The following is a 26,550-nucleotide window of genomic DNA, read 5'->3' as shown; positions in this document are numbered from 1 at the left end:
AGTGTAAAACTTAGTAGTTTTCTTCAACAGATGTTTCCACTTGAGCTGTGGATCTGTGCAGCTCATCTAGTGCTACTAAGGGCCTACTGACTGTTTCTCTGATTAATGGTCTCCTTACCCAGTCCTTCAGTTTAGTTGAACAGCCATGTTTTGGTTGGTTTGCCATTGTTGCATAATTTTTCCATTTTCGAATTCTGGGTAGGATGCTGTTTTGATATTTGTTTTATAACCTAACCTAGATATGCATTAGATTGTGTTATTTCACATACATTTTTGGTTACAAGTTGAAAACGCTACATGGGTGTGAAAACTTTTTAACGGCGCTGTGTCATATATGCAAATATTCATAATAGTTTATTTTTGAAACCTGAATTAAACTTTAAAGAGTTCACCCAGTGAGTTTGTGATACAGAAATTTCAGCCTGTTTCAACTGGTGTATCAGCTAGTCTTAACTGGTGATCATGTAGTTTAATAACTTCAACCAGTTCAATGCATGAGTCTTGAAAAGGAAATTAATCATTATCCACTTTGTGTGGCTGAACCGCAAGCAAGGGAAATATTACAAATATAACTGGCAGGCAGGCATTTTTCAGCAGATTGCTGTACATTAAAGATCCTGTCAGGTACTGGATGCTCTTCAAGTCATATTGGACTTAATTAGAATTTTGTGAAGTCCATAATTAGCAGGGTAGAGGTTTTCATTAGGACCCCTGGAATCAGCAGCAATTACAAAAAGGCATCCTGAAGAAGTGAATGTAAAGAATTGCGGTTGGAGATGGAGAGTACATGCACATTCAGACCTGCACATGAAACAAGGCAATTTATATAAAATTTATACCAAAACAATCTTTATCCTTGATATAATAACTAGATTTCCAAATCTAATCAATACATTTTGTATGAAGTTAATTAATTTCCATGGTTAAATTATCTGTATCTGCTTGTATGATTTATTTAGGGGTTTTCTGTTCCTGTGGGTGTATGTTACTACACATCTAAACTCTAATGTTGTCTAGTTTATAGCGTACATCAGCTTAAATTTCAATGGTTTTCTTCCAGCTGTGTTAGAGCAGTCAGAACTAGACCTTTCAGAAATTACCTGCAACAAACAAGAGTTTAGACAAATTATTGCAAATGAGGAAACATGACATGTTCCAACAACAAGGTACATTTTTAGAATTGGCTAAAAACAATTTATCTCTAAGGTGTGCACAGCGCAGTTAAAATAAAAGGACTCTGTGATGTAAAACAATGAAACCATGATAAACTATTTTAAAATATTAACATTTTGAGTTGTATTCTGTAGAATCCAAACTGCACACATGTTCTGTTGGATTTAGTTTTGCAATCTTCATCCTTTTCATCTTCAGTTTTTTATCTTTTCCTAGCAGGAAACTGAAAGTTCACGTTGAAACTCACTGGCATTTAGATGTTATAATCCCAACTTTGTTAGAAACTTTTATTTGATCTGAAGATCAGTAACCCTAACCATGATGCTGCCATTGCCATGTTTCATTGTTGGTATATTCTGCCACAATGCTTTTTTAAGACTTTTTGCCAGGCTGGAAGATAAAAATAAAAACCAAACATCCAGGCTTGAGCCTTAACTTTTTATGTAGAGATCTGGAAAATATATGGGAGTATTGTTACAATCGGATCATTTAGATTTTTTTTGTAACCTGTCAGCAAACTACAATTTTAACTGAAGTTTGCTCCGGTGGTACTTTTGAGGTCTACTATGTCTATTAAAGTGACTCCAAATAACCCACTAAACAAAGATTATTAGCTGCAAATTAGGATAACATTGTTATTTAAAGATAGAAAGTTGACTGTGTAAAAATATAACATTTTCCACTGAAAAGCCACTGAAATATTCTGTCTTCTTACCGAGCAAAAAGTAGAAGAGATTTGTGCACAAGGTCATTTTTTAACACTACCTTAATTTTAGACATGTTTTTTCTCCTTCCTAAAACAATAACAAAACCAAACATTGCTGAATTTCAGTGCAGAAATAATCAAACAGATTGGCTGAGCAGCCAACTGGAAACAACAAACTTCCTTTGAAAAAGCACCTGCTTACCTTGCAGCTCAAAACTCCTGTTTGAGAAAAGAATAATAACCACATTTGTGTAAGATTTCATTGTTTCACAAATGTGGTTCTTATTCTCTTCTCATATCTTGCTTTTCCCACTAAAACTTTTTATGGATTAAGATTTGTTAAAGGATTGTTCTGCTTGTTTCATTGTGTGACAGGTGGTACATTTCTATGCTTGATTCAGGGAAAGCGGGGGAAAAAAAAGACTTCCTCCAAAAATTTAAAAGTTTGCTCTGGTCTTAACTGAAAAGCAAATTACATTTAGCTTGATTAAAACAGAAAATTGCACACAGGCAAATACTAAGTTGCTTGTGTGCAACTTAGAGTTTTGCAACTAAATTGCCAGATTTTTTTCCAATCCCTTTTTCAAGTAAGGGGTTGAAGGGTTACTTGTGTCATAGCTCAGTATCTGATAAGATAGCATTACAAGCAAGGGTACCACAAGATAGTGCAAGAGGACCAGAAGCACAACATAGGTCAGTCTTATCCACATTAAGTCTTATCCACAGTTAAGATAAGTATGAGATTTCCCTTTTTCCCCAAAACTTTACATGCTTTGTATTCTTGGGTAATCAATTTTAAGTTGTGCCTTTTTCTTGGCATTTACGGTAATTGCATGCGTGAGACTGCAAGTCTCCTGTCTTTCTGTAGAGACTAGAAATCCTCATCTGAAAATTGGAGACAGGCAAACCCAAGAAAAACATAATGCAGGTGCAGTGAATAAAAAAATGATGTAGAAGAGAGGACAAGGTTTTCAGACGGACAGAGTTCTACATGGAGTTTTTTTTTATGCAGAGTTTGGATCTGTTTGCATAATTTTTTTAGAGCATTATCTAATATTAAACTCAGCTAAGTAGCTTTAAAACAAGATTAAATGTAAGAGACTCCTACAGAGCTAAATCAATGCTTTCAACAGTTAATAGTTTATGAATTTAATGCAACATCAGACTTCCCCAGTGAAATTTGAGTCAAAATAAAACATTTTTTTAACAGGAGTTGTGAGATTAATTTAAAAACACAGAACAGGTGAAGAAAATTTCTGTTTTTCTTAGAGCAGAAATCTGACTCAATGCATCTTCATTCTTAACTTTTACTAATTTAATCTTGCTTGATTTTTGCATAAGAAATAACTTTTAATTAAATAAAACAATAATATATGCGGAGCTAGTTACACGTTTATACTCTCATCAATTATTCAGCTATTAATTCTTTGACTTCTGGTGATTTATTTGGGGTTTGATACAGTTTAAAAATAAGATTTGGGTGTTTTTTAAAATACACACAGGATTAAATATATGCTTACAATCCTACAAATGTTTGATTAAATGTCTCTTACTAAGTTACAGAGAAATAACAAAATAAAGTACCTGAAAAGACAAATCCAAGTTTTGTGACAACCTTTGGCCTCCTTAGTACCTGCTGAGTATCGTTTAAATGCCACACCATTACGCCCATCCCTTTATGACAACAGTGAACCTTCTAATCATCTTAAACTGATTTTTAGAAACATTAACATTTTGCTGGAAAATCTGTTGCAACTGTGCAATGCTATCATATTAATAAAGAAATGTTTTCGAACACACGCTAAATGCATGCCATAAAGAATAAAAGCAGTTCAGGATGCAAAAAGTGGGTCCAACATTGTTCAAGCAAGTTGTATCTAACAAAGTGGCTGGTGAGTGTTTAGAAAAATTAGTCAGCTCGAAAATTTTCCAGACTCCCAATATCAAAAACTAATCGTTGGAGACACCCCTGATTTCAAGATGCCCTGAACTTCCCCCTTTTTTTTTTACAAAACATAATTTCAAATCACTGTATTTGCCACTAACCAATAACCGTAGAATCTTGTTAACGAAAGAAAAGCTTGCATCAGTTCAAGGTAATAAACAAATAGCTTAATAAATAGCCTAAAGTCTGGAGGTTAAATTAAAGTTCAACTTTAATCTGATGAAAACATGTTAAAAGGGAAATGATTGCAATACTTTTGCATCATGAGATTTCTTGAGGATAAAATGTGCTTAAACTGTATTAGATGTTTTACTTTCAATCGTAAGAAAATTAATAAAACTGGGCTTTGTGCATCATTCACAAAGCCTGGTTATTTGTTGAATTTAGCTTCATATTTTTTGTTGATGTTGCCAGCTAACAAAGCAAACAGCAGTGAGTCATGCTTTGTTTTTCTGTAATCATTTGTTATGACATTGTTTTGAAAAGTTTATATTTAAACACATTTTTAACCATCTATTCATAAAAACCTACAAACAGCAATTTGTTTTGATTCGACAATCAAGACTATTCACTAGAAAAACAGTTTGACTACTGTATATAGAAGTTGCTCTTTATTTTCAGCTGGGGAAATTTAGAAATAGGATAAAATTGCAGCCATTCATTTTTTACACATACAGCACTCCGCTCTGACTTTTTTCTCCACTTCACTTGTCTGTCACCTCAATCAAGAAGTGGACTAAATTGGAAAGTTGAAGTTGGTGCTTTTGGGCACAGAATCTAACTTTCAGCCCTGACTCTCTTTCTATCAGATCAGCACAACTGCAATTTCCATTAAGTATTTAAGCTGAGCTGCCTTGTCTGCTCTCACATGAGACGTTGACTTGCACCCTTCAGGAAAGCATGGCGAAGACTAATAAGAACACGGAGAAAGAGAAAGATGTGGTGTAAAGCTGAGAATGAAAGAGAAAATGAGAGAGAATATACAGGAGGAGTAAAGGGGGATCGAGGCAGAGGATGAGGCAAAAAGGGAAACGGGAAAAATACACTGCTTAAGGAGGCGAAGCAGTTTTTAGAGAATATGTAACATTTATATTGCCACAGTGCTTTGAATAGGTATCCAAACCCATTGAACTTTTTTGTACAACCACATACTGTTTCAATGGGATTTTATTTGATAGGCCTACATAAAGTACGTAGCAGATAATTGTGAAGTAGAAGAAGAAGGATTCATGATTTACAACTTTTTTTGGCTTATATAAATCTAAAAAGTGTACTTTTTTAGATTCTTTTCACAGCGCCTTTTCACAGCGTCAATGCTTTGTAGAATCACTTCTCGCTGTAGCTCAACTCTTTTGGGGATATATTTCTACCAGCTTTGTATATATAGACTCAGATTTTTCTTTTCTTTCTTTTTTTCTTTGCAAAATAGCTCCACCCCAGTCAGATAGGATGGAAATCATTTGTGAACAGTTGTTTCCAATTGATATTATATGTTTTTAGTTGCTTTTGGGTCTGGATTTGACTGGGGCATCCACACATATAGAAATCCCTCGATCCAAGCTTTAACTCTGGCTGTACGTTTAGCATTCTCGTGCTGAAAGGTGAACGTTTGGCTCAGTCTCAAATCTTTTGTAACCTTTAACAGACTTTCTCACAGGCTTGCCCTGTGTTTAGCTCGATCCACCTCCCTATCAACTCTGAACACTTTCTTTTTCCTTGGTAAAATAAAGCATCACCAAATGAGGATTAAATGAAGATGGGTTTTTTATTGCTGTTTTCTGGGTGTTAGTTTTCCGCCACACAGTGTTTTGAGTGTAGATCAAAAAGTAACATTTTGGTCTCTCGTGTTAGCAGAACTGTGAATATATGCAGCTTCCCCACAGTTAGCATGGGCCTCCTGTTAGTTGGACAGTCTTGTCTTAGTAGGTTTGCAGTTGTGTCATTTCCCACGGTGCTGAATGAAACGGCACTCAGTGAGAAATTCAAATCTTGGGATATTTTTTTCTAACCCAAACTTCTTCATAGCGTTATGCCTTTATGTGTTCCTTGCTCCTTCTGATGCTGTTAACTCACTAATGTTCTCTAACAAACCTTTTAGACCTTCCCAGAACAAGTAGATATCCATTAGCTTGATGTTATTGCAGGTTCACACTTCATTACAAGTTTGTGGTCTGTCCCATAAAATCCCTGTAAATTCCTAAAGTTTGTGACTAAAACTTGACAAAAGCAGGATAAGTTTAGTATAGATATTTTTGCAGTACACTTATGGAAGCAAATAAAAAGTCCCATTATGGGGCAGTTTCCAAAAACATAAATTACATCTTGTTGACTTTTCACTTCCATACATTCGTGGCTATTATCCATCTGCCAACCAGATCATAAACCAGGATCTTTCTCCATTCATTCCTATTAGCTATGAACTCCCAAAATAAAGCCACTGCAGTTAGCGAAGAAAATTGTGCGACATGTTGTGCAAGCAAGCAACCTGTCGCAGTTGTGTTTTATGACAATGTGGGGACGGTCAGCTTCAGCAAAAGAGGGCAACTAACCAAATGGAGCCTTTCTCCTCCTCAGTGGTCCATGTCTCTATTTCTTCTCCTTTTGCCAGCCCTCATCAGCATGCAAATGAGACAGGACAATAAAGGTGAACTTGGACTAGAACAGCAGTCTGACATTTAGTTGCCATTTTGTGGAGAGAGGAGGAAAAAGACTTACCTGTCTGTGGGGAATAGCTCTAACAATCCTCACACCACCATTCAGGGGAGAGAAAAAAAGATTTGGATGAGGTGGAGAGATTATTGTGGCATAGGATCTGGAGGAGTGGACTAACTTCATGCCTCCAAGCCTGGCTATTGTACTCAGTATTGTACCGTACAAAGTTTTGCTAGCCCTGTTACAGAATGTACTTATATTAGTTTATCTCTTTCAATTTGCTTTCCTTTCCTCTTCACTCCCTCTAGAAAACAAACAAAGATACACTTATCCACAAAAAATATCTCTAGCTCTCTCTGATATTGTGTATTGTGCTGTGAGGTGGCCGGGTGCTACATAAGGGAGGTGTTTTTTATCTTGCTGAGCCAAACACAAAAGAAACAAAACAGGGACAGAACCAAACACAAAATGAGTGGTTTCACGGTCAGCTTAATACAAACTGAGCCTTAGAGGCATTTATGTGAATCTGTGGTCACAGAGTTACTGTCATCCACAGACAGCTATTGAATTATTGGGTATTACCAGGATTTTTCCTCCCATTAACTCGATTCCTTTCCTTTCAAAAGAAAAACTGCTACAAGCTCACCTTTTCACTTTCAAGCTTTTAATGTTCCTCCATCTTTCTTCTTCATGCACTGTGATGTTTTGTAGCTCACTGATTTGAGGTTCAAGGTGGACTGCAATTGCTGCGTTTTGAAAGCTGATGTCAATTTACGACTTGGAGTATTCAGCTCCTGTCAAAAGCTGGCCATTCTATAGGTTTGTCTCATTGAACATGTAGCATTATTTGCATTGCACTAGGATGAGGCAGGGAAAACGACAATAATTAAAATCTTAAAACAACCTTCTCTTAAATTAGAAAAAACGCCTCCATTATACTTCATGACAGTCCAATAAGTACTCAGGAGAAAATGAGCAGGAAATGAGGGAGCCAATACATATGCTGAGTTGTATCAATCCACATACTGAAGCGACTCTGGAGCTCTGGAGACTCGCTTTGCAAACTTGCTCTGAACTTTCTTCTTTCTTCTTTTTTTTCCTCAAACGAAACCTTAGATTTAGCAGTGCTATCAATTCCAGGGCAGCAATCATCTGGGATGCTCACAGCCTCTATTTCGTGTGCTGAGCTGTTAAGAGTGACATCACAAATTAGATGTTGAAACTCTATTCGGACTCCTCGCTTTATGAGATAGAACCGGCTGTTCACTGAAAACAGAGCTAACTGTCTGGAGGCCAAGTAATAACTGATTTCAAAGCTGAAAATGTCATGCCACTGAATTATGCCTCTGTTTCTCTTAGGAATTTGTTAATACTTACCAGACAGTGTATGTAAAAGGTTATCTATATCTACAGAGATGTGCACTAAAAAAAGATTTACCAAGAGCAAAACAATATGTTTTGAAATCACTTGCAACAACACCAGACTGCAGTCATTCAGATATGAGGCTCATTTAAAGCTGCACCGTATACACTGAAGTGCAACTAGCTTTTTTTTACCCATGTTAGGCTTTTTTTCAATGACCTTTAATTTATAGGTCAAAAAAAGGTCATTAACGTAATGACCTTTAACGATAGCTTGATATCACTATTACGGTAGCGATATTAAGCTGGTGCAGCCATTGTTTTGTTGACTTTGTCTTGTGCAAGGACTCACAATGACGCTAAGTAGTTAAAGGTCCCGTAATATTCAACTTTCTAAACACCTGAAGGTTTTGTATCAAAACTGCCTTGTATTCCACACTTTCAGTAATTTCACTTCCCTTTTCAGTAAATCTAATTTCATGTGAGGCAAAAGTAACCCCAGAGGATGATGGTGCCACCACAATATTTTATTTGGGTATTGTGATCTTTTGGGGATTTGTTGTTTTTATGTTAAACTTACCTAAACTTTAGTAATTGTGACCAAAAGGTGAGGTTTGGTTTCATCAGACCACAACTCATTCTCACACAAAGTTTTAGGAGATTTTGAATGGAGTTTTGGATGAAAAAAAATGATTTTGTCTATATCCATTATGGATGCTGCAGTCACATGTAGAAGACGACTGGTCCGACCCAGAATTCCCTCCAGCTCCTTTGGTGTTCCTTACCAGTTTCTGCCTTGTCTCAGTTACTGAAAAATGTGAACTTTTAGTAATATTCCTTGGTTCCATAGTTTCTCAAATTGTTTGTAATTGGTGTCTTTGCTGGACTATGGTGTGTATATAACAATGCACACTTATTTTGTATGCTTCTCCTGCCTGATACCTTTCAGAGATGATGTCATTTTAACCTTTGGTGACCTGCCTCCAAATTATGGTTTCAGCTAAAGGATGCTAATTAGTAAATGTCAGTAAAATCAAACTAGAATAAGATAACTTTATTCAGGTTAATCAGATTCACGTCAAATGATGACAGGTGTGAACTCCAAAAAACTATTGTCCTAACTGAATTAAAAGCTGCTTCAAAAATTATGCTAAGTGTGCGCACAGCTATGCGGTATCATTAATGCACCGTTTTATTTTTACAAAATATTTCCTCCCACAAATGTTTTTCACCTTAATTTTACTAGATTTGTCTTCGATTAAATGTAACTAGGCTGCACAGTGGCGCAGTTGGTAGCACTGTTGCCTTGCAGCAAGAAGGTCCTGGGTTCGATTCTCGGCCGGGGTCTTTCTGCATGGAGTTTGCATGTTCTCCCTGTGCATGCGTGGGTTCTCTCCGGGTACTCCGGCTTCCTCCCACAGTCCAAAAACATGACTGTTAGGTTAATTGGTCTATCTAAATTCTCCCTAGGGGTGTGTGTGTGTGTGAATGGTTGTTTGTTCTGTATGTCTTTGTGTTGCCCTGCGACAGACTGGCGACCTGTCCAGGGTGTACCCCGCCTCCCGCCTGGAACGTAGCTGGAGATAGGCACCAGCAACCCTCCCGACCCCATTAGGGACAAGGGTGAACAGAAAATGGATGGATGGATGGATGGATAAATGTAACTAAATGTGGAAAAGGTTTTTAAATGTTTACTTTGATGTCTACTTTTGTAATCAGCAAAGTCTGGCATTTTAACAGGAGTTTGTTCACTTTGGAGTGAGACACAATAAAACTACTTCACAAATGGTACAAGAACTTGACAGAAAATGAGCCAAGAACAAAGAAAAACTCTGAAAGACATTTAGATAGATTAAATAACTACAGATTGTCACCACTTTAAAATATTTCAACGTCTGGCTCCTTAACACACAAAGGAATGGTCTAAAAGTTTTGCACAAAAATAATTTTTATAAAATTATTTAAATTAAACTTTTCAATTCATAAATAACAAAACAATTTTCTGCTTTGTATGACTTTTACTCTTACCATCTAACTGTTTGCTACTACCACTCTTGTGCACACCCTATCCTCACTCCCTTTTTTGTGTCAACCTCAACAACAGTAAGTTTTCTCTTTTTATTTCCCCTTTACTCTAGCTCTGAAGGACGACCGTTTCCAGATGGTGCTCTTCACGCAACGACTGGTGCGCATCACCCTGACCAACGTCAGCGTGTCCGACGAGGGAGGCTACTTCTGCCAGCTGTACACGGATGCTACGCACCACCAGGTGGCGACGCTATCTGTTTCCGTCCCTCCAGAAACGCCGACGGTGGAGGTGAAGCAGGAGGCTGTGGAGGGCGGCGAGGCCGAGCTCACCTGCGTGTCACCGCGAAGCAAGCCGGCCACTACCCTGCGCTGGATGCGCAATGGCCGCGAGATACCAGGTACAAGGACACAGCTTAGATATGGAGTGATGGATGGGTAGATGATTAGGAGAGATGAATGTGAAAGTTAATGAGATGGTAAAAGACAGGTGAAGTGGAATGGTAGGTTTACACCACAGGCTGAGTGCAGAATAAAATGGAAATAAATGGATGGGTGATTGATGGCTTGGCAGGATGAAAGGGAGCTGAATCAGGGGAAAAAGAGCAGGTAAGGACGGGTGGATAAATGGAGGAAAAATTAGGATTTGAGCTGTCGAGGTGCCAGACTTTTACCTAACATTTCCTCCATTTTTATCACTGAAATCAAACATTTCTTCACATTGGAACTGAAGTAATTTTGCAGTCCTGTTGTTTCTAGGAGTCATTATCAGTTCATTACCCCACCATGTTGCGTATTAGTAGGAGGTTATACAGAGACAACGGATCATCAGCATCTGCAAATGTTTTCACACATTTTTATTATTTCTAGAGTACATTCACACTTAAAATCAAAACACATTTACAGTACGGTGAAGCAATTCTTGAAAAGTGACACATTTTATATCACTTTGAGGTGTTAAACAAAAATATATTCACTTTTGTTTACTAGAATGCTCTAAGAATTGATTCAATTATATTAAATGTTAACTCATGATATGCCGATGAGCCCTGGAGTCTAGCTGGTGCACCACATGGAAACCAAATCGGAAAGCATTATTTTTTATATATTTTTAAGTTTTTTTGCATCCACAGGTATTTCTGCCTTTAATAAAGCTTTCAGAAAGTGAAATGCACCTCAGTGAGTCTCAGATTAAGGGATTGACCCTGGCCACTGCAGGATACTCCTCTTTTTTTTTACCACTAAAATCTTCAGGTTTGCTTTTGCAATATGTTTTGGGTCACTGGCTATCTGTTCTGTGAAGCTTCTTCAAATCCGCCTTTTTAAATTTACCTGGATGTGAGAAGATAGTCTATTCTCTGTATATTTATGGTACGTTTTAAAATTCATATGGGCAAGTCTCTTATTTTTATCACATCATCAGTAAACACTGAGCTGTCACACAGCCTTCATTTTGGATGCTTTTGTTCATAAATATTTCAAGCCTACCCTGTTCGTTTCCTGACTGTTATTTTGGTTACAGTTCATCTTAATTTTCTCTGGCCAGAATAAAAACTATTATGGTAATGAGCCTATTCTCTGTGCCTCGCAAAAGTATTCCTACCCCATGAACCTTCTAACGTTTTGTCACGTCATAACCTCAAAGCCCCACAATGTAGTGTGAAAGAAAAATTTGCCATAATTGTTAGCAGATTTTAACAAATACATATCTAAAAAGTCTGGCATGTATATGTATTTAGTAGTCCTGAGTCAGTACTTTGTAGTGCCAAATTTTGATTAGATTAAAAATACAGCTGCAACTCTTTTGAAAATGTCTTCAGCAGCAGAAATGTACAGGCATAGTTTTCCATCAGTATCAGAGTAAAGAAGCACAATTAATATCAATGGCCCACCTTTCTATTTTTTATTTGTGAACAAACATTTAAACCATTCCTTGGAAAGGTTTAAATATTACTGCTGAATCTTTTCTGGAAGGTAGACATGGAAAGGGACTTTTTTTATGCATGAGAGTTGTTTTAGCCTTCAATATTGGAAAGATGCACTGGACGTACCTTATCAATGCACCAGGCGTATTTCTGATGTGTTTTTATTTTCCAAAGAAAGTGCTCACTCGTCCTCACATGAATTTTTGCTATTTTTCTGATGGATTTCTTGTGTTTTTTCGATTTCTACATAGACTTTTTCACTTACACAAAGAGCTTTTTTTGCCAGAAACTCAGAAAAAGCTTCACAATACCAATCAAACTCGAAATCAACTCGAAAGCTTTTACAGTTGGTGAAAAAAAACAACAAACACTTGACCACCAGACAGATTTTGAGTTAATTGAGTGTTGAAAAAGAGTTCTGAACATTCAACAGCTATAACTCTTCCCTGCTCTCCACTCTTGACTATAATTATCCAAAGATCCCAAAAACTCCTGACTCGTATTCAGTTTGAAAATTTATTTGAAATTGGCATAAAATGCTAAAGGTTTCAGCCTGTTCTGTGAAACTTGTGCAGGTTTTCCAGAAAGGTCACTGAGGAAAAATAAGTATTTGTTCACAATCAACTTCCCTGGTAAAATAAAGGTTAAAAAGAGTGTCTGGTCTTCAAACAGCCTTCCCAAACACACATCATCATCCCTTCGTTGGCCACCACTTGCTACCTTTAGGCTACAGTTTACAATTCAAATGTCTGATGTTAACCTACAAAGTCTGGTTGATCGGTTCTCATCTACTTCAAAACTTTTGCAAAGAAATGCATCACAACTTGGTCACTCCAGAAAGGACTGTCAGCCAGCAGTTCCTACATCATACCCAAGAAATCTAGACTCTTTCCAAGATGGTGGGATGACCTTCTGAGGCTTACCAGTACACTGACATCCCTGTCTGTCAACAAGACACTCTTGAAGACTCATCTCTTTAAAGAGCATCTTCCAACTTACCCTATGCTTCCTTTCCCCTTCTACTTCCTTAACCCTCCTATTGCTATTTCTCTTTGTATTTCCCACTGTCCCACTTGTATTGAACACTCCCACCCACTCTGACAGAACATGACTAGAGGTCTTCATTCTCTAGTCATGAAGACATAACTGCATTGTTTTGTCTTCCTTTGAAAGTTGCTTTGGATAAAAGTGACTACTGAATGCATAAACATAAACAGAGATGTCTGGAATAATACATAAAAAGTTTATCTTATTTGCTCATAATCTGACAAGCTTACTAATACACAAAGGCTCAGATCACTCTTATTTTAGATTTCCAGCTCTCTCTCTTCCTCTCTTTATCTCAGACTCTGAAAGGCAGACAGCTTCATTTATAACCCTCTAACCTTTCGTCCTTTGCTTCTGATAAATCCAAGAGCATTTTATTAGACTGTTACCTTGATCTAAGTCAGTTTCTCTCATTCTTTCAATTTCTTTCTATTAAAGGGGTGCTTGACACAATAACATATCTGAAATCTATCTTCCTGAAACCTTGAGCCAGGAGAAATAGTCTCTGTTGTTAACTCGGCTTATGTGTCTAATGCGAGACGTAATATAAAATTCCTTAAATTCTTGGTTTATTCACTAAACTGCTTGTGACCATGTTACTACAGCTCTCATGAAGGCTTACAGCACAGGAGAGATGCACCAAATATACTTTTTAAGCAAAATACATAGTGGTTTTTGGGAACCTTTGGTACTGAAAGGGTTAGTTTAGATTTCTCTCTTAGAACCCAATTAATGCTACCTAATTTATATATATATATATATATATATATATATTTTTTTTTTTTATTTATTAATTTTTTATTTTTATTTATTTTTTTATCTGATTTGTTTTGGAATTAAACGTGTTGCTGCTCATAGTTACTCACTACATGCCAGTGTTTCATGTCTAAATGATATTCTTTTTCCATACTGAAATGTTTTCAGTCTCTTTTTACTAACTAATGTCAAACTAATGGTTACAAACTCAAATAATTTTCCTTGTTCTGGTATCTTTGTCTATACTTCTCCACACCTGGATAATGATCAAGCTCTATGCCTTTCCTTGCACTGTTTATCAACCCTATTGTACAAATAAAACCAAGTTGAAAAAGTATACATCTTCTTTATGAGGTACATGGTACTTCCTGACCATTTACATTTTTTAAAAAACACAGAAGAGCACTGTATCACAGGAAATCCTTTTCTTTTTTTTTTCTAAAATATTGGTGAGAAAAAAAGCTCTGATTTACTGTTGGATTTGTTAGACTGTTAAATCTTTTATTAGTTTTATTATGACTATACTGTGTGTTTTAATGAGGCTTCCTGTCATGAACGGTCATTAATTATTTAAATTAGGAGCAGAGGCTCCTGACGTGTATAATTACGCACACTCCAATGTGCACGAAGTGAGGAGTAGCACTGTAAGCAGCTCTGCACTGAAACAGTAATTTACTGTTGCAATAAAACAAAGACAAAATGATTGTGAAACTGACTTTTTAAGCTGTCTGAAACGTTTTTCATAAGAGATTAGGCCCCTTAGCAACTTTAGCACTACTGACTGTAACATTGGGCATTTCTGGATGGTAAATCAAACGTACCCTAACTCAAAAAGTAGGGAAGAGTGCAAAATATGGTGGAATAGAGGTTGATTTGTGTATCCTGATAAGTCTTGTAGTTATTTGCAGCAGTTATTGGTCCACGAATACAAAAACCTTAACTTGCGGATCCTTACAAAAGTATTCAAACCACTTGAATGTTTTTCAAGTCACAACCATAAGCTAATGTATTTTATTGTGATTTTATGTAATGCAAAAACACAAATTAGGGAAGAATTGTGAATTGTATGAACAATTAATTTTAATAATGAAATTATAAGTCCACAAATTAAGTGGTATTCATATCCAGCTCCATTTAATCTGACATCCCTAGTTAATCCTGTGCAATCATTATTCCTTAGAAGCTACATCATTTGTAAATACAGTCTCCATGTGTGCTATTTAATCTTATAAATTCAGCTGTTTGGTGAAGTCCACAGAGCTTTGTGAGTATAGAACATTAGTGAACAAACAGCATCTTGAAGACCAAGGAACACTGCAAACAGGTCAGGGAGAAAGTTGTGGAGAAAGCAGGGATAGGTTATATAACCATATTCCACAATTTGAACATCTTACAGAGCACCTTTTAATTCAACAGCATAACTAGAAATACTGGCTGTATACCAAACGTGAAAAGTCATGCAAGGTAAGCATTAATCATAGAAGCAGCTAGAAAGTTGTTGCTCTAGAGGAGCTACAGAGACCCCCAGCTCAGATGAAAGAATTTGTGACTCAAATTTGGTCTGCATGGAGGATTGAAAAGAAGAGTCATTGTGGAGAGAAAGCAATAAGAAGTCATGTTTAAACTTTGCCACAATCTATTTAGGGGACAAACCAAACATGTTGAAACATATGGTGTTCTCCGATTATACAAACATGAAACGTTTTGGCTTACAGGCCAAAAAATGCGTTTTGTTGAAATAATTACTTTTCACAGTGAGAAAACTATCCGCATTGTAGAACATGGTGAAGGCAGTGTCATGTTGTGTGAAGAAAGGTTTACTCAGCATTGGAAGCTTCTCAGAGATGATGAGGGATCAAAGGAGATTAATACAAGACAATCCTGGAACACTGTAAACAATGTTTAAGATCAAAGCATGTTGTTCACGTCCAAATGAGACAAATTTAAAATCTATATCTATATTCATATTCAGAACAAGCTTCAGCTGCTCAAGATGTGCGAAGAATCATAACTTAAAAGATTTCTTCACACAATATTGACTCTTTGGCTGAAAACATGTACATGCCACATTTTTCAGTTCTTATAATTTGATTACAGTTACAAGCCTGTTCAGGTACGACGGGTTGTCATGCCATAGTACTGTTTAATAATCAGCGTTAAACAGCTACAGAAGATGTAATAAGCAGTCTGTCAACCTGAGAACTTCATGTCAGCCATGATCTCATTCCCCTTTGTTGTGTGACACTCTTTCATCCCCATTCTTCTTCCTCCCTGTCAAATACACCTGTTTTATCATTCTGACTATAGTTTCTGTGCTCCCACTTACTTCCTAGACCTTTCTTTTAATCCGATACTTTCCCTTTTTTTTTGTTGAACTCTGTTGCTGACAAAGTCTCAACATATCTTGGCACAGTTAAAGTTTGCAAAGGCCCTCAAAAGTCATAAAGACAGATGGGAACTCTACTTCTCTTGTCTGATTTTGTGGCTTTATCCTTCTGTCTTCTCCTCCCTTCATTCCCCTATTCCCGTTTTCTCTCCCTACCTTCTTCATCCTTCGGCCTTGAGCTAAACGAACTGTGACACTAAAGGTTAGAAGCAGATCCCCAGCAGATATAGGAGGCACTCTTTAATTAAGACGCTATCTTTCTGCCGCTCCCTCATTTCTGTTCATCAGAACTCGCTGCCGCCATCTCCCAGGCTTCGATTAGGCCAACTTTCGTTTGCTTGCCAGCAATAATTGAAAACTCAGTGTGATAAAAGTAATATTGTATTCTGCCTAAACAAGCACAAACTCCTGGTACGTGACCGTGTCAAGTCCCGTTAGCTCGCCCCGGCTTTTTCTCCTCCCCCCTTCTGCCTCCCCTCGCCGCCCCCCTCATCTTGCCTTCTGCTCTTATCGTCCTCTTTCATGTCTGCTTTCCTTCAAACATATAGGCACACATACCCACATCAATCATATTTCTATTGCCTCCTTTTCTTTTCTTGTCTCACACTTTTACTGTGATGTCCCACTCCCCCACCCAGTGTCTGCTTCAGTTAAAATCTCAATTGGTTTATGCATATTCCCTCTTTTATCCTTTGCTCCCTCTCCCTCTTTTTCCTCTCCCTTTCTTTTGGTTGCAGACACCCAAAACATTTAGTTGATTTGCTATCTGAATACAAACAGTGCTGCTGCTCATAATTGCCATGAAATGTAGATGCAAATTGCTTTCTCTTCTCTTGCCCCTTTTTCATTCTGCTCTCCACTCATCCACCCCTCTGTGGATGCCTGTTGAAGCTCTAAAAAACTCATTCATCTGTTACTAACTTCTACCTCTTTGTTGGCATACTTTCTTCTGCCCCCCCCCCCTCTGAGGCCCTGGCTAACAATCTCCTCCCTGCTGCCTTCTCCTTTCAATACTGTGATTTCGCTGCTGGGGGTAAAAAGAAAGAACAAATTTGTGTTTTGACTGCTAACTTCCACATTCATCCCCCATCTATTCTCTCTTCCTCTCCATAGGTGTTGTGTCACAGCAGGACAATGGGAAGACTTTCAGCGTATCCAGCACCATCCGCATCCCAGTGGAGAGGAAAGACAACGGGGCGGCACTGAACTGCGAGGCAATCCACCCTGCGCTGAGTGGCCAAAAGAGGGTTCGACATTATCGGCTGGACGTGTATTGTAAGTCCTCGCGCCTTATTACGGCGCTTTCTTACAACCTGTCAAGCAAATGAAAAGGCATAATGTTCTCTTCTAAATATTTCAAAACTGCTCATTACTCCATCTGTGCTGCTGTCATCTAAATTAATACTTTAATGGTATTCATTATATTGTTTCCCCTGCAAAAATTTGTCATAGTTAGACTCATTTTTTTAAACAATGAATGATTCATTTTAGACCAGATTTTCTGAGGTATGTAGAGCAGCCCAGTGTGAGTCCTGCTCTCATTAAAGTGCAACGCATAGAGATCCTGTTGCAGAAATAGAGCCGTAGCCAAGTCAAGGTCCTGGCCTGTGGTTTTAAGAGCTTACTAACATCTACATGAAGAAATGAAAATCTCTGCTAGATTAGTATGTACAATGATCTTAGGACTGCTTAGGGATGGATTGATCCCAGCAGGCTTATTTGCAGAAAGTAGTAAAAATCTAATGCTGTCTTAGAGGAGGAAGTGCATTAAAATGTTTGGAGTAGTTTTAATTCCCTACTTTTGATATTCTCTTAGGGAGCTAAGATAAGATACAAAACCAGGATTCTGTATCACAAATAGTATTAAGGTTTCACAAATCTTAGACTCTTTCAAATAATTTGTAATCAGTGTAAAATAAACCATTCCCGGATTGAACTGTTCATTTATTGAGGTTTTTATGCTTCACTAATGTTAAGTTGCCCCTAATGCCAAGAATGGATTAAAAATTCTATATTTTTGTGTTTTCATAGATACAATGGCAGCTCCCATTTGGTTTATAATCTCTTTTTTGTGTAAAATTGCCCCATTCAGTTTGATCACCATATGCATTTTATACTTTTAACTAGAGGTAATTAAATGCAGTCTAGACCCATTAAAAACTGAAATAGTTCTTTAGTTTAGCACAATCAGGAAGCTGTAAATCCTAATTTAAGCATTATTAGCAGTTAACAGTTTATGACTAGTATCATAACAGCAGATTTTTTGCAATAAATTTGAATTCACTCAGAAAAGCAATAGAACATAGAGATAGAATTTCTCAGTTGGCTTTTATCTGGCACATGAGACAAAACCAAACAAAATATTAGGTTTACAACAGAAAAATGAGAAGAGACTTTAGCAATGTTTTTGGGAAAACTAAGAATTGCAATAATGTTGTTTTTAGTTGAGAGAGGTGAGGTGCATATTTGTGTGTCTGATTTATTAGCCAAAGACACTCATGGTTTGTGATCCACAAATTGCTCATAAGAACCTCTTCATGTTGCCTGTATCTTCTGAAAATTATTGCTAACAGAAGTCTGTATTTATGACTTGAAGTTGTTTCATAACAAAATAAACATCACATGCTGTCAAGATCTTAGTCTCTCACTGTTATACTGACATCATTACAAATAAGAACACTTTCAAGTTTGCAATATAAAATAACTTTATGTTCCGTTTGATCTGAAATTTTACATGATCTCTCATGTTGTCACTAAAATCAGCCTTACTCCGTGTTGTGAAATTTATAATGCACTTTGAAACATCTCAAATGTTTTTACTTGGCATAAAATGAAGATTAAGAATACGGTTTCCCAATAAAATGTGTTGTGTAGTAAAAATGGACAACTGAGGAATTATAAGTCATCAGGACGTTTGGTTTTTCAGGATAAAAGCAACAAACTTTCCACTTCTGGAAAAGAAAAATCTGAAACTAGTGTAAGATATACACATCGTATTTCTGTAGTGAACATTTTTCTGCTATTTGTAACAATTTTTCATATGCACATTGTTAATATCACTATCTTTTATAAAATGACAAAATAATGTTACTTTCAGTTCAGTTGGGTTGCAATTTATTTACATTCTTATTTTCCTTTTGCGTGTTCACCAAACAGCTTCCTCATAGTTGCGCATTTTGTGCACATTAAACCAGGAGACTAGACATTAGCACATTTCACCTCAATCTGCTGATCGAATGCTACGAGGGCAATATTCTGTTGCATCGTTTGTTTTCCCCTCATATCAGCATGCCTGGCAGTTCAGTGGGACTCTTATCCAGCAATATGTCCATAATTTTGCAAAGTCAAACATTCCACAGGCATGCATAAATATTTACTTTTGGCAATATGATTCACACTCAGCAAGTAAGTCTGCATCAGCCTTTGAGAACAGTTAATTTGCCACATGTATAGAGCTGTTTGTTGATGGATCCAAATGATTAATATTTATCAGGCTCCACATTCTGCATGCTGGTGGCTTCTCCAGTCGCAGAACTGGTAATAATGGCCACTTCGTCTGTGTGGATTTGGCTTCCTGTTGCTGTGTTATTAAAGTAAACGTGGTACAGCAGCTGGTGGAGCGGTGGACTGCTTATGATAACAGGTGTCACAAACCGTAGGATTGTGGGCTCGTTGCCTAGGAAACAGATGTTAAAGATTCTTCTTCCTGCCACTTTATCACTTTTCCCTTGGTCCTCATTTTTGTTCTCATCTCTCCCTATTTTCCTTTGTCTTTTGTTATTCCTTTTTGTTCCACCTGAACTGTTGCTGTATTACGGTCTGTTTTTGTATAGATTTTGCTATCGTACCCAGATAGTGACATACTCTCACTTTTTATGTTTCTCCACAGTTGCTCCCACAGTGCGGATTGTTTCTCCCACAGGGATTTTGCGTGAGGGCGACTCACTCAGCCTCACCTGCTCTATCACTGGGAATCCTTTGTAAGTGTTTCTGTTTGCATTGAAAGTCATTTTCTAGAAGTATGTTTCTGAGGATATTTGCTTTGATTTACATTTGACGTAACAGGACAAAGTTTGCAACAGTTACTTCAGAAAATTCTTTAAATTTCGAAGACAAAACACAGATATCTTTCACTTCACCCCCTAAATCACATGAAATGGCTACTTTTACAAAGGGCAAAATGCAACCTGTGCAAAAAAATGTATTGGAACATGCTTACGAAAGATGCTTTGAGGAGAACACAGGGAAGGTTGGAAGAGACAGTATCAGCACATAAAAAATTAACAGCATGCAAAAAGCCGGATAAAAACCCTTTTGCGCAGTGACGTTTTACTTGCTAAAATATGATATTTCAATTCTAATCTACCACAAGGCAGCAGATAGCTGCAGAGAAACCCACAAGGGTAAACAGCTTTAATATTGCTGAGAGGTTTAGTTGTGTTTTAGTTGTTTGTCCGTCTGTCCATTCGTGGACATTCAAAGCCGCTTGTGCCAGTTTTCTTAAGGGGATAGTTTGGATCAGTTGTCCAGAAGCCATAAACCACAACATATTGACTGCACATCATTTTTCACAGAACACTGCTTTACAAAATTCTTAATAATGAAAGTAAAAACGGAATTTGCAAGCACACGGTTGGTAAATCCTGCACATCAAAATTAGTGCCCTTAAAAACTTACCTCACAGATTTCTAGCATCGTGGTTCTTCTTAATGGCTGTTAATACACTTTATACCCTGAGTTGGACAATTTTCTGTTATTTGGGCTTTTTGTGACATTTCTACACACAGTCTGGCTCAGGCAGAGAGCTTAAAAGCTTCACACTTCCACCCAAAGAAATACACAGATACCAGGCAGTCCAGCATAACAAATGTGTCATTTTATTTAATATTTCTTATTTATATCACTGGTATGCTGTATACATTTTATAGCCACGTCCACTTAAAACACCATAACTCAGGCAGATGTAATGATTTTACAGATACATAATGTTTAGTGTTTCACATTCATCATCACCATTTGTCTGCATCTAAAGCTGAGAAATGAGATGCAATAAAAAAAAGGCAGTTGAGATATAAAGAGAGACACAGGTTAAAGTTTGCAATAACTGATACACTTTAGCTATTCAGCAGGAAGCAAATCTTCTGTAAACTGGGTGTTTCATACTGAGACCCTGACAATTTCACAGGTCAGCTGATGGGTTTAAGTACAGATGCTTTTCTTTGTAAGTATTCCTTAACATTGCTGGTTTGCAATGTTGTTTTTTTTTATAAACAACAGAAATAGTCTACCTCTATATGCTTTTTTTCTCTTAACAGCACACATGTTAATATGTCTTAACTATGAAGACTTAACAATTTATTTCTCTTTTACTCTTTTCTCTTTTATTTTAGTTCAATATTTTTGAAGTGAAATTTTAAAAAAGCTTTAAACCTCAATAATGTCACAGGAGCTCTGTGTTACTTGTACTTGCATTAGTCAGATTTTCATACTGAAGCTAATTATTTTTTCCCAGTGGAAATAGAGTTCTGAGGTAGTGTACTACTATTGATCTTCCTATGTGAAACACACACTGAAAAAGGACTATTTAAACTATTTTTGGGTGAAGAAACAGTCTAAAATACACACAGTGGAAGTAAAAATTGATTAAATCTGTTCACTTTTAATGCTGTAATGTTTTCTTTATACTGCTTTATTTTCTTTCTGTCTGATATTTTGATCACAAACTCATCATAAACTTAAGGACTTATTTTGTGCTATTTTGTAATTTTTATAGATTATTGTGTTTTGTTGCGCTTTGTTCAGCCATTGTTTTTATGATTCCCTTTTGTGCTTTAGTCTTTGTTTTTGGGGTTTGTATGCTTCTTTTGTTTATTTAGCTATTACTTTAATTTTTACAGATCTATGAACTTGCTATTCCCTCTCATTTGTTTTCCCTCAGTTGCCTCAAGCTTCCTCCTCCCTCACAGCTGCTACACATCAGTAATCACTGGCCTGTTTTTATTATTTTTTGTTTGTTGTTTTTTTTGAACCAGTAATCTCCTCTTCAGTATATTTGCCCTCCAGTTTTATTCACTTCTCTTCAGATCATCCTTTGCTCTCAATGCCATGCAGTTTGCTTCTCGCTGGGTTTTCTTAAATGTTATCCCGTCTTTTACCTTAATTAGTTAGTCTTGGGTTGTTGTTTTTTTCTAGATTTGTGTAAAAAGTTTTCAAAATCCTTTGTCTATATTTTTAAAATAAGGGTTATCAGTTTTTGTATGTTATCTTAAAAGTCTGCTGTCACAGTAAAGCTGGTATTAACCAAAATGGTACATAGGCTGTGACTGAACTTATGTATCATTTTCTAGTAATACCAAACACTCAAAGTGCTTATATGCTATGATTATCACTCACCAAGCTGCTCTAACCATATCCTCGTTATGTAGAGTAGTAGGCAATTTTGGAGCTAAGTGCTTTGCTTGGCGGCACACCGTCATGAGGCAGGGTTAGCTGGAATTGAACCCACAACTTTCTGATTTCATAATAATGATTCCTTTCACTGAGATAAAGTGGCCACATATGTGCTACATCACCCATTGGTACAGATTTTAAAGGTAGAAGCTGTCCTTCTTACGACCCTCTGAGTAACTTTAATAGATTCCATGCTGCTTATAAAATATTACACCAGGATAATAATTATTCTACCAAATTCCTCTGATAATTTAATAATTGTCAGGTTCCCCCAATCTCAAATTACTGGTTAATTATTAATGCAGGACTTCTCTGTTCTTTATTTAAGCTGACTTTTGAAATGAAGACTGAGTACTTCTCATGTTATTTCTTTCACAGAACTAAGTAGACAAGGACTGTTACAGTGAGGTTTGATTAAAGTTTCCTAAGCAAAGCTAAAACTGTTCAAACTGTTATTTATTAGCACGGCCAACATGAGAAGAAAGTGCCTTTGTAAACAACAAAGAAAACTAACGCCGTCATCAAATTATCCTCTTTGTATTCAGAAGAAGCTTCTTTGGTTTGAGTTCAATTTTGTAGCGTGAAGGACAATGGGAATTTAAGAGGTTGCTCCAAACTCTTACTATAATTAAGAACTTATTAGTGAGGGTGCGTGACTTGGATGTGTAAAACATGCACAAAATCCGATCAGTCGTTAACACTTTTCATAGCCAACTTTGAAACAAACCTTTATTTTTTTTCTCCCCTAGAGGGTCCATGGACTCTGTGCACTGTACAGAATGATATTGGGCCCTAAGCCGTTAAGCCTGCTCCTAGATGGTCCGTCTGTCTGTGGGCATCAGGTCCACTAAAGCTCCCCCAGTAAAGCTCCGTGCAGCCAAAGAGAGAATGCGTGTGTGTGTGTGTGTTCATGTTTTTGTGTGATGTCTTTAGTGAAATCCAACTGAGAGGACTGGCTGAAAACCGTGTTGGCCCTAGCCTCTCTGAAGCTTTGTAGAGGCTGATTGGGAGCACTGTGTGTATGTATAGATGTGTGTTAGCGTGTGTTTTGGAGATCACTGGGTGGGACGTCAGGCGGCTCTGCACTCTGACCTCGATCTCATGTTTTTCACACAAACACCACACCAAGGCCACCCACACGTTTTCTTCTCTAAGTTCGTTAATCGCTTGTTAGGCAATAAGGACCAATTAAATGCCACTATGTTTTGGTGAAAGGTTGCAGTTAGAGTGTCTGGTATTAAGACGGGGATGCCGCCGAGTCACTTTTCTCGCTTACCTCCTTATTTGTGAATTAGCTTTAAAAGGGATTACAGAGGCCAGGGGTATAAGTGTGTACTTATGAGTTTGAAGCAGAGAGTAAGATTCTGTATTGCATATTTAGCACGAGAGAGGGCTTGCATGTGAGGGACTGAGCAAGATGGGGGTTTAATTAGACTTCCTGAAGGATTAGAACCCAGATGAGTCAGGATTGTAATCTGTCCAAAGTGGCGTGAGCCATGACACCCAGCCAGAAACACACGCTGTACTCATACAGATTTCTTCACCCAGATGTCTCTGTAATCCTCACACCTCCTGTCTTCTCTGTCTGCCTGTCTTTCATGACCAAATCATTTTGTCTGCCTGTTTCTGTCCTTCATTTTCCTCCATATCATCTCCCCTCTCTTTTTCCCTCAGTAATATTACAGTCTTTCCTCCTGCTTTTGTCTTTTTTACCACCTTGCACACCTGACACCCTTTTTCGCTCTCATCTGCCACTCTCTCCCTCCTGCTACCCGTTTCACACCGTTGCTGCTCTCTGACCACCTACCTCCTCATTATTTTTCAGGATTCGGCCCCCTGTTACCATCGGCTTCTTCTTCAAAACCCCCTCTATTCTGTCTTCTCATCTCCCTCACCCTCGCCCTATGGGCCACTTTACCCTTCTTTACCACCTTTCTTTTTATAGCACCCCTGCCTGTTTGTGCTGCAGTCCATTCTTTTAACTTGACTTTCTTTTTTTTTTTCGCAATACCAACACGTAAACTCTGCTGAACATTGTTTAAATTATTGTGGTGTTTAAAATATTCACCCATTTATTAATTTACAATTTATGCAAAATATATTGGTTTGTGTCATAAGCTAGCTTTGCATTTTGACTGCAAATAACTTCTCAGTCTAAATCTTTTATCGATTTGTCTGTGCTTGGCTTGAATAATATTGCAAATGGAGTCAAATCTCTTTAACACGTTAACATAAAACAATGTGAAACAAATGCACTAACATATTTAATGCATGGACTGAAGATGTAACTATATCATAACCTTCATTTATTTAAAATTATGAACATTATCCATAAAATGCTGTTAAATATTTTATACTAAATAAGTGTTTTAGAGTTAAAGCATTTGTGCAAATAATTCAGAAACAATCACTTGGTTGAACTGTGAATTAAATGGGTTTTTTTGTGTTGTTGTTTTGTTTGTTTGTTTTACTGTATCCACTTTTCTAACACTATATATTATGAACTGAAATTTGAAATTTTCTGACTGGTGAAGTAGAAATGAGCCATTTATGCCATACTTCAACAGCTAAAGTCAGGTGTCTGGAGAATTATTGTGCTTTGGCATTTTCAAGCTGACTGTATATTAGCAAAAGAAAGCTAATCTCTGTGTTAGTAGCTCAGCCTAAAGATCCAAATATGGACATTAGAGAGGACATGTAAGGAGTTTGTGGGAATTTATGGCAGTTCAGACAACAAAACAAGTTAACATTTGCGCTTGCGTGCTTAGTGCATGCATTAGCAATCAGGGAGTAAATCAACATAGTTAAGTTGACAATAACTTTACTTTGTCAGCAATATTATTGAAACGTTCATTAATTTCAGAAAGATGTTTCAGTCCTTTATTTTTGTTTAACTGGAATTATAATTTTCTACTTTCAGCAAATGAAAACATGACATTTAATATTAGAGTATTACACCAGACCACTAAGAATTTCAATATAAAAATGTTTAATATGTGCTTTAATGTTATTTTCAAAAGGCAATTTTATTCTGACAAGCGACCTTAATCAGAATGCATTCTGATTTACTGAATATGAGTGAACTCTGCAGGAATGGAAATTAGTTCCCCATTGCCACAAGAACAAAAGGACATGTTTGTCTTTTTGTTCACAGTTTGGGAGCTTTTCCAGCTCTTGTTCTTGATGCATATTCTGGGCAGAACTTTTTTTTTCTTGTGTGGTATCCGAGAAATATGAAATGAATATCCTGCAGTGGGAGAGACCTATGAATATTGTCAGGCAGGTCTGCGCTTTAGTTCCTGTGAAGTATGAAATGTCCTTGCCAGCAAGAACTTTGTTCTTGCTATTGCAGCCTCGAGTAAAATAACTAATTTCTCTGCTCTTGTGCAGTATGTACTGTCCTTTGGTCATTATATCAGTTTTGTCAATGCGACATTACAAAATACAAAAAAGCAATAAAAGATACCATTCCATCACCTCCATGATGGAGATATGTTAGCAAAACTGAACTAAAAAAAAAGTTCAATATCTGATCTCACAGTCAGTCTAGTTGGTTTCAGTTTACAGTAAAACTGAAAAGCATGCATGTTTGGATGAAGTGGAACGATTTCTCCCGTTGGGACTTTTAAGACTTACTCCAGCATCTAAAACATATTAAAATATGACCTAAAACCTCTCTACCCTTGTTGGTTTGCGATCCAAAATCAGACAAAGTCCAGCCGTTATAGAGCTCTAAAACTTTTCTTTATATCAGTTCTTTGCACATTACACTACCATTTTCAAACTGACAAACATTCCAAACAAGAGGGAGCCACCCTCTGATTCAAACCACCTGGCTTTTAAAGCATGGCCAGGACTAATTAAGGGGCGGGGACAACAATTACACAAACATCTGTGCTAAACAATATTCCTAAACAAATATTCACAGAATTACAACTAACAATTTAACAAAAACAAAAATAAGCTGGTACCAAACAAAAAATAAAACAAACATCTCTCTTCCTTCTCAAACAATGGACCTTCCCAGTAAGGTAAATTGGAAACACCAGGTCCTAGGCATCACTGCTCATGGGCGAGGCAACACATGACCTCAAAGGAAAGAGAGGATGATCAAAACAAAATA

At 37.1% G+C, this 26,550-nt stretch overlaps 1 protein-coding gene and 1 long non-coding RNA gene across 8 annotated transcripts in view; one reads left to right on the top strand and one right to left on the bottom strand.

Annotated features, from left to right (window-relative positions):
- The window catches only part of cadm4 (cell adhesion molecule 4), a 231,216-nt gene that overhangs the window by 182,381 nt on the left and 22,285 nt on the right, over positions 1-26,550 (top strand). For all 7 annotated transcript variants that reach the window (XM_032557905.1, XM_032557908.1, XM_032557901.1 and 4 more), the window contains exons 3-5: positions 9,977-10,264; positions 17,091-17,252; positions 19,867-19,957. In XM_032557905.1, the coding sequence (XP_032413796.1) occupies positions 9,977-10,264; positions 17,091-17,252; positions 19,867-19,957 (541 nt within the window). The remainder of the gene's footprint in view (positions 1-9,976; positions 10,265-17,090; positions 17,253-19,866; positions 19,958-26,550) is intronic.
- Positions 6,001-26,234, bottom strand: LOC116716923 (uncharacterized). Its single transcript, XR_004338658.1, has 3 exons — positions 26,109-26,234; positions 19,774-19,778; positions 6,001-6,011 (listed from the first exon to the last, which is right to left on the bottom strand). It is a non-coding gene; the product is annotated as an uncharacterized LOC116716923 (long non-coding RNA).

This window comes from Xiphophorus hellerii, chromosome 3, assembly GCF_003331165.1.
Source record: "Xiphophorus hellerii strain 12219 chromosome 3, Xiphophorus_hellerii-4.1, whole genome shotgun sequence".
NCBI lineage: Eukaryota > Metazoa > Chordata > Actinopteri > Cyprinodontiformes > Poeciliidae > Xiphophorus > Xiphophorus hellerii.
Note: the sequence above shows the minus strand (reverse complement) of the source record. Positions and strands in the feature narration are given on the sequence as shown.